An 8,126-nucleotide genomic window follows, 5' to 3' on the forward strand; every position below is an offset into this window, starting at 1 on the left:
CACTTAATAGGAGCTGACACTGGTCAGACAGTCAAGTGTAATACATTTGAGATGTTCAGTATTGACGATGGTTGTCATTTTTTTAAAATAAGATTCACATTAAATGTCGCTGCTGACACGATCGCTAACACCCCTGATACAAAACAAACTGAGCAAGCAGCACAATAATGATATCCTGATCTGCGGGAGAACACTTAGAACTAGTTCCTGAAACATTAGCATTTGCCATTTCAGCTTGCTAACTATATAGCGCCACCAAGTGGATTAGATTCGGTGACTAACTTGAAATAGACTCATTCATTATAATTTATGCTTCCACAGCATTACGATGCATCCAGTCATTTAAAGGAAAGGGAATGCAAAATTCCAGAATAACGCGCCATATACACAGCAAGAAATATTGCATCATTTACTTTTGTAGAGACTGAAACGGCCTTGGAGCCATAAACCAAACACTCGCCGTCTTTCTATTATTAATCCTAAGTGTGTTCCTTGGCTCTGGAACTTTAACTGGAAGTGCTGTCAGTGATGTTTTCCCTACAATGAAAGGTAAATTTTAGGAAGTGATGTGCTGATTATTCATTCCTAGCCAATGGTGTCCAGCCACGATTTTCGGGTCTAGGCATATGTTGAAGAAACTGATTGGACAACATGTACCGTAGACTGTATTGTGATTGGTCGACGGTCGTGCGTGGTGCACAGCCATTGGTCGGTAGTCACGGGGTAAGGCGAGTGGACTCTTTTGGTGGGAGAGACAGCTAGTCATTCCTCGTTGTAAAAGCCAGTGCTGCATGCGCTGATCTCCCGGCTATTGTCTCAGCAACTGAAGGCTCAAGTCGTCAGGCAGGCAGTCAGTCAGGAAGCATCTCACAATGAAACGAGTCTGGGTGATAGGGCTTCTTTTTGCACTCTTAGCATTTGGTGAGTAGTGGTATTTTTTTAAATTATTCATTATTTTAGCTACCTTTAGCCCGTATGCTAGCACTAACTTGGTTTTTGCTTTTCTTTTCATTCACTGTGGAGTTTGTACGTTCTCTCTGTACTTGACTTTAAAAGGCTTGCAGGTGTCAAAGCAACGGAGAGCGTATTTAATTTACCTGTTATTTTAGAGTAACGCCAGTGTCCGTTAATCTCCTTGCCTTTCCAGAACTTTCTAGCAGAAACACCACCTGTGTTGAAGCTGTCTCATGTTAGCTAACCTCCACTGTTGCATACATGCACGTTTAAATAATGATTAAAAGGCTGACACGGTCAGACGTTACGTCTTAATTAATTTGGTGACTGTGAGCATGTGTTTGCACAGTGCTTTAAAAACTTAATGAGTCTAAAATTACCACATGTTCCCGGTAATTGATAATGAATTTTAATCGAGCAACTTCTCCCTTGACAGCTGCTGTAAAGGCAGATGATGAATTTGACGTTGACGGGACAGTAGAGGAGGACTTGGGTAAAAGCAGGGATGGCTCCAGAACAGACGATGAAGTGGTGCAGAGGTAGGTGTTACTTTCCGTAAGTCCATATATCTTTCTAGAAAACTGCAGTTACTGTATCAGGGAAAAGTCCACTAAATCTTAGCAGAACAAGGTCAAGAAGATAAAGCTTGTGTACAAGTGCTCAGGGCCACTTTGGCGTTACAGTGGAGGCAGAGGTGTGTAAGTTTTACTGTAAAGTTGCCTGTAATAATAGGAAGTTGTATGTATCTTGCTTTCATCTTCAGTCTTATCTGAAAGGACAACAGATTTGTTTGGCAGCAAAGATTTGCTGTCGTTCTCCTCTCTTACCCTGTTTGTATTTGCATCTGTCTGCCTTCAGAGAGGAGGAGGCAATCCAGTTGGACGGTTTGAATGCAGCTCAGATTAAGGAACTCAGGGAAAAGTCTGAAAAACATGCCTTTCAGGCTGAAGTTAACCGTATGATGAAGCTGATCATCAACTCTCTCTACAAGAACAAGGAGGTGGGCAGGAATAATCTTTACTCAAACCTGTGTCTACATATTTTTATTTAAGACATTTCTCACAGAGTTCATCACTTTGTTTTGTGCTGCAGATCTTCCTTAGGGAGCTGATTTCCAATGCATCGGATGCTCTGGATAAGATCCGCTTGTTGTCCCTAACCAACGAGGATGCAATGGCCACAAATGAAGAGCTGACCATCAAAATAAAGGTATGCATTAACTTACTGAATGCTGACACCTTTAATGGAAAAGCTGTGCATCCACTAATTGAATTTCATTATTTCTATCCCCAGTCTGATAAGGAGAAGAACATGCTGCACATCACTGACACTGGTATTGGAATGACCAAGGAGGAGCTAGTAAAGAACTTGGGAACCATTGCCAAGTCAGGCACCAGCGAATTCCTTAACAAGATGACCGAGATGCAGGAAGAGGAACAGTCTACCTCAGAGCTGATCGGACAGTTTGGTGTCGGTTTCTACTCTGCCTTCCTTGTTGCTGACAAGGTCATTGTGACATCCAAGCACAACAATGACACACAGCACATCTGGGAGTCTGACTCAAATCAGTTCTCTGTCATTGAGGACCCCCGTGGGGACACACTGGGTAGAGGAACCACCATCACGTATGTTATTTATGTGCTAACATTTGCCCACACCAGATTTGGTTTCTTGATCTTTTTAAACAGCTCTTGTGAAATTAATTTCAATGCGTGGCTCATTTTATTTGTCAAAGCTTATGAAATCGTAGTTAATGTCTGTGTTGTTAATGTACAGCCTCTATTGAAGAAGAACTGCAGAGTATTTTCATGCTGCTACATGAGTCTGAAATGTTAAAGCCTGGAATTTTACATTTAATCTTGTCTTTGTTTAATTGCAGACTTGTCCTAAAGGAGGAGGCCTCAGACTACCTGGAGCTGGAGACCATCAAGAACCTTGTCAAGAAATACTCTCAGTTCATCAACTTCCCCATCTATGTGTGGGCCAGCAAGGTGACTACTTTGTCATTTCCTTCAACACTATGAGTCAGACTTAATTCCAGACTGAAACTGACAAATATGGAAATGAACAAACGGTTGCATAATTTCTTTTAACATTCAAGACTGAGACGGTTGAAGAGCCCATTGATGAAGATGCTGAGGCAGCAGAGGAACCAGAGAAAGAGGCTTCTGAAGATGAGGCTGAAGTAGAGGAGGAAGAAGAAGACAAAGACAAACCAAAAACAAAGAAGGTATGTTGATGAAGAAATGGTGGTTGAGACTATGTGTGAGTGTGATCATTAACAGTTTTTATGGTGGGTTAAAGTCCCACTGAGTCATTAAGATTTGTGGACTATTTTACTCAAATAGACGTCTGTGAAAATATGTCTGATCTAAAATGTATATTTTTCAAAAGTTATATAATTGTGTGATGTGTAGGTTGAGAAGACTGTGTGGGACTGGGAACTGATGAATGATATCAAGCCCATCTGGCAGAGGCCTGCTAAGGAGGTTGAGGAAGATGAGTACAAGGCTTTCTACAAGACCTTCTCAAAGGTAGGCACACATACTTTATCAAACCGGCTCTATAGGCTGGTATACTAATGTCTGATTTTTATAAACTTTACCCATCTTCCAACAGGACAATGATGACCCTATGGCTCACATCCACTTCACAGCTGAGGGTGAGGTCACTTTTAAGTCCATCCTGTTTGTGCCCACTTCAGCTCCCCGTGGGCTGTTTGACGAGTATGGCTCCAAGAAGAACGATTACATCAAGGTGTGTACTCTAAGCAATATTTGGTATCAGATTTATTCAACTTTTTCAGCAATTCCCCAAAAACTGAGTTTCAAAGTAAATGCCTTCCATTCGCAGCTGTTTGTCAGGAGAGTTTTCATCACAGACGACTTCAATGACATGATGCCCAAGTACCTGAACTTCATCAAGGGAGTGGTGAGTTATTTTTAACTCTTATTTGGTCTCATGCTAATGTTATGAGCTTGGTCTCTACATTATCACCTGCACTGTGATTAAGGGAAACTTTATTTTGTTAGGTCGACTCTGACGACCTTCCTCTGAATGTGTCCAGAGAAACTCTGCAGCAGCACAAACTGCTCAAGGTGAGCTCAACGTGCAGCCCTGTTCGCTTCCCATTCCATCATTTAGTCATCATTAACCAATGAAGCCTTTGATTAAAATGGATAATGAAGCAACAAAGCAATTTTTATGTAGTGCAAATCATAAAGTGCTTTCAGGAATAACAGGGGGCACTAGAACATGGTTAAATGAAACCATAAATTAAAGATTCTGAATAACTAACGCTAGATTTAATGCAGTATGAAATGGTCATTACCTACTTTATCTTTTTCAGGTTATCCGCAAGAAGTTGGTCCGTAAGACTCTGGACATGATTAAGAAGATTGCAGAGGAACAGTACAACGATAAGTTCTGGAAGGAGTTTGGCACAAACATCAAGCTGGGTGTGATCGAGGATCACTCCAACAGGACCCGTCTCGCTAAGCTGCTGCGCTTCCAGACCTCCAACAGTGAAACAGACCTGGCCAGCCTGGAACAGTATGTGGAGCGCATGAAAGAGAAGCAGGATAAGATCTATTTCATGGCTGGCACCAGCAGGAAAGAGGTGAGTGAATGTGTTTATTGGTCAGGAGAAAGAAGTGTAAACTATCCTACACTAGCTGAAATTCTCATGTCTCTTGTTCTTCCATCCACTACAGGCTGAGTCTTCTCCCTTTGTTGAGAAGCTGCTGAAGAAGGGCTATGAGGTCATCTACCTGACGGAGCCTGTGGATGAGTACTGCATCCAGGCACTGCCAGAGTTTGATGGAAAACGCTTCCAGAACGTGGCCAAGGAAGGTGTCAAATTTGACGAGAGTGAAAAGACCAAGGAGAAGAGGGAGGCCCTGGAGAAGGAGTTCGAACCTCTCACAACTTGGCTGAAGGACAAAGCTCTAAAGGACAAGGTAATTCTGTGACATTAAAAGAATGGGGCATGAGCGCCAGCTGTAGAAGCAGTTAATTTTGGCTCTACCTGCTCATTTATGTCTGCAACATTTAATGCATTGCTTTTTTATTCCCCAACAGATTGAGAAGGCTGTTCTCTCTCAGAGGCTAACCAACTCACCCTGCGCCTTGGTTGCCAGCCAGTACGGCTGGTCAGGGAACATGGAGAGGATCATGAAGGCACAGGCCTACCAGACAGGAAAGGACATTTCCACAAAGTGAGTGTTAATCCTGGGCTCATCTTTGCATTTATTACTCTCACTGCTATTGCTTTGTTCTAAATCTGTATTTCCATTTAATCTTTCCAGTTATTACGCCAGCCAGAAGAAAACACTAGAACTCAACCCCAAACATCCTCTTGTCAAGCAGTTGCTTAATAGAGTCAATGTGAGTTTAACCACTGTCATTTTTGTCTATCTGTACTATAGTAATGGTCCTTTACTAAGACTACCATCAAATTACTTAGTAAATGTAGTTCATTACATGAATAAACTTAAAATGGACCAATCAGAGCACATAGTTGAACAGTTTCTTTTCCTCACACCCCCCCAGACTGATGCTGAGGACCAGACTGCATCAGATCTGGCTGTGGTTCTGTTTGAGACAGCCACACTGCGCTCAGGATACCAGCTCGCTGATACAAAAGCTTATGGAGACAGAATAGAGCGCATGCTCCGACTCAGCTTGAATGTACCACTAGATGAACAGGCAAGTCACTGCAGCTCTTGTATGGTGTACTAATTTGCATAGCAGATGTCTTGGTGTCTGAACTAATGATTCCTCTTCCAGCAGTGAGCCTTTTTTGAGTTTAGTCTTGTCTCTGCTTTTTAAATCTTCTTTGTAAAATGTTAAGTATTTGTGCAGTGATTTTTAAGACTGTAGGATATGTTTAATAATCATGGCTCTTTTATAGATTGAAGAAGAACCTGAGGAGGAGCCTGAAGGACCAGCAGAAGATGACTCTGAAGATAAAGAGGAGACTGTGGATGAGGATGATGACGAAGAAACGGTAAGAAGACTTCACACACTCTTGCTTGAGGACAATGTAAAATTAAGAATCTAGATGTTGAAGTGGTTTACTCTTCTGACCTTTCTCTAATCATGCTTGCAGACAAAAGACAAGGATGAACTGTGAAGCACTGAACAGTGGCGCTGGAAAATGGACTTAAGTCTCTGTTTCAGTGCCACCGTGGTCACATTATTTTGGGTGGGGTCCCTGGGTTGGGGTTTTTTTAAAGCGAATATTTGTTTTTGTTTCTTTTGTATTACATTCCTCATGACTGTAAATTTGTTAATATTTAACTGACCTGTTTATGGAAAGATGTGATCCTGTCTATTGATCAAATAAATGTTTCGTGGAAAAATGTTTGCATCGTTTCTGGTTTTATTCAAAACTGAAAGAGTTGCTTTCAGACAGGTCTTGGCTACTATTCTTTTTCAGTCATCTTAATCCCAACATATCAAAAGTACGGTCTGGCTGTAGCTTGCAGTGTAATACATCTACTCATGCATAGGGTGCCATGACACTTTTTACAGTTTGTTTTCAGACTGAAGCGATGTAAATAAGCTCATGGAAATGCAGGTGGACGCCCCACTGGTAGGTGACTCTGCCATTGTGGGCTGAATCAGGGATGGACAGGAGGAGTACAGGAGTGTGGTGGAGAGCTGTGTCGAGTGGTGTGAGCTAAACCACCTACAACTTAACATCACAAAGAAAAAAACTGATTATGGACTTTAGGAAGCAGGCTCCTCCTAACCCTGTCACCATCAGAGGGGCTGATGTGGAGATCGTTGAGGACTACCGGTACCTGGGGGGGGGGGGGGGTACACTTGGCCTGTAAACTGGACTGGACCAAGCACGCCAATGCTATCTTCAAAAAATGGCAGAGTCGGCTTTTCCTACTGAGGCGACTCAGGTCTTTCAATGTTGGTAGGAAAATGCTGACCATGTTCTATCACTCGGTGTTGGAAAGCGTCGTGTTCTTTGCAGCAGTGTACTGGGGAAGTGGGGTGAAGACAGCTGATGCCAACAGGCTGAACAAACTGATTAAAAAGGCTGGTTCTGTCCTGGGTGTCAGACTTGAGAACCTGGATGTGTCTGAGAGGAGAATGCTTTTAAAAAAAAAGAAAAAGAAAAGAGAAAGCTTTCTATCATGGACAACCCCTGTCACCCCATGCACACCCCCATGATGGACCATCGGAGCAAACCCAGCAAAAGACTCATTGCCCCGAAATGCAGAACTGACTGCCACAGTAAATCCTTTGTACCGGTGGCCAGTGTTGGTCAAGTTACTTGAAAAAAGTAATCAGTAACTAATTACTGATTACTTCCCCCCAAAAGTAATCCCATTACTTTACTGATTACTTATTTTCAAAAGTAATCAATTACTTAGTTACTTTTTAAAAACACAATTTACAACCTGAATAGGTGAAAAAGCGATAGATCTTTCAGCCCAATTCTACTTTTTCTGCATAATCCATCATACAAAATGTAATCAAACGGAAAGGTCCCCTTTTAAAACTTGTTTTATTAGTTTTAATCTTTTAACTTTATGCATCAAGCAAAAATTTAATTATATGCAACATTCTCTGACTGGAAGAAATTTGTTTAATATTTAAACCTATTTTCTGCACATTCCAGCACATAAAATAAAATGTGTTTTGTGTTTACACTCTTTCAAATAGATGCAAGTAAAACACAGCAGAAAATAAATAACATCAAAGACTAGCGGTCCTTTTGCTCTATTTTCACCTGTAAAGCAGGAGTGATGTAGGCGGAGGTTTACCCTGGTGCAGGTGTGCCGCAGCGGTCAGTGGAAGAATCCGCTAGTTTCTCCGTGAGTTTCCCATTATGTCATAGCGCACTCTGTGCTTGCTTGGAAGTTTAGGGGTTTTTCTTCGGTGTAAAAAGAAGTTTTCTTCCCACGCACAATGGACACTAATGTTTTTGTCAGTTTTTATGGAATCAAACTCAAAGTAAGGTCAGTACTTCCAAGCTTTAAACAGGGCATGTTCATACTCTCTCCCGCACTCATATGATCCGTTGTTGATCTGCACACAGCTGTCACCAATGTCATGAGACGTTCTCACAAAAAGAAATCACGGTTTTAGTAACGCAGCGTTCCTACGGGAAAGTAACTGTAATCTAATTACCGTTTTTGCAATAGTAATCC

General features: G+C 41.8%; 1 protein-coding gene across 1 annotated transcript; it reads left to right on the forward strand.

The window, feature by feature from the left end:
* Positions 1 to 740: 740 nt before the first annotated feature.
* On the forward strand, positions 741 to 6,319 carry hsp90b1 (heat shock protein 90, beta (grp94), member 1). Its single transcript, XM_026175498.1, has 18 exons — positions 741 to 921; positions 1,391 to 1,493; positions 1,813 to 1,954; positions 2,047 to 2,163; positions 2,248 to 2,579; positions 2,834 to 2,945; positions 3,056 to 3,184; positions 3,372 to 3,488; positions 3,574 to 3,711; positions 3,808 to 3,885; positions 3,987 to 4,052; positions 4,304 to 4,573; positions 4,668 to 4,913; positions 5,035 to 5,171; positions 5,262 to 5,340; positions 5,506 to 5,661; positions 5,867 to 5,962; positions 6,065 to 6,319. Exons 1-18 carry the CDS (start codon positions 873 to 875, stop codon positions 6,086 to 6,088), a joined length of 2,391 nt encoding a protein of 796 aa, XP_026031283.1. The 5' UTR covers positions 741 to 872; the 3' UTR covers positions 6,089 to 6,319.
* Positions 6,320 to 8,126: the final 1,807 nt, after the last annotated feature.

This window comes from Astatotilapia calliptera, chromosome 7, assembly GCF_900246225.1.
Source record: "Astatotilapia calliptera chromosome 7, fAstCal1.2, whole genome shotgun sequence".
NCBI lineage: Eukaryota > Metazoa > Chordata > Actinopteri > Cichliformes > Cichlidae > Astatotilapia > Astatotilapia calliptera.

What these genes read in the sequence shown, in the direction of transcription:
- hsp90b1 (XM_026175498.1), top strand. Translation starts at nt 873, where the DNA reads ATGAAACGAGTCTGGGTGATAGGGCTTCTTTTTGCACTCTTAGCATTT. An exon ending in TCTATGTGTGGGCCAGCAAG is followed by an intron (nt 2,946 to 3,055) that starts GTGACTACTTTG and finishes TTAACATTCAAG; the next exon opens with ACTGAGACGGTTGAAGAGCC. An exon ending in AGGATGATGACGAAGAAACG is followed by an intron (nt 5,963 to 6,064) that starts GTAAGAAGACTT and finishes TCATGCTTGCAG; the next exon opens with ACAAAAGACAAGGATGAACT.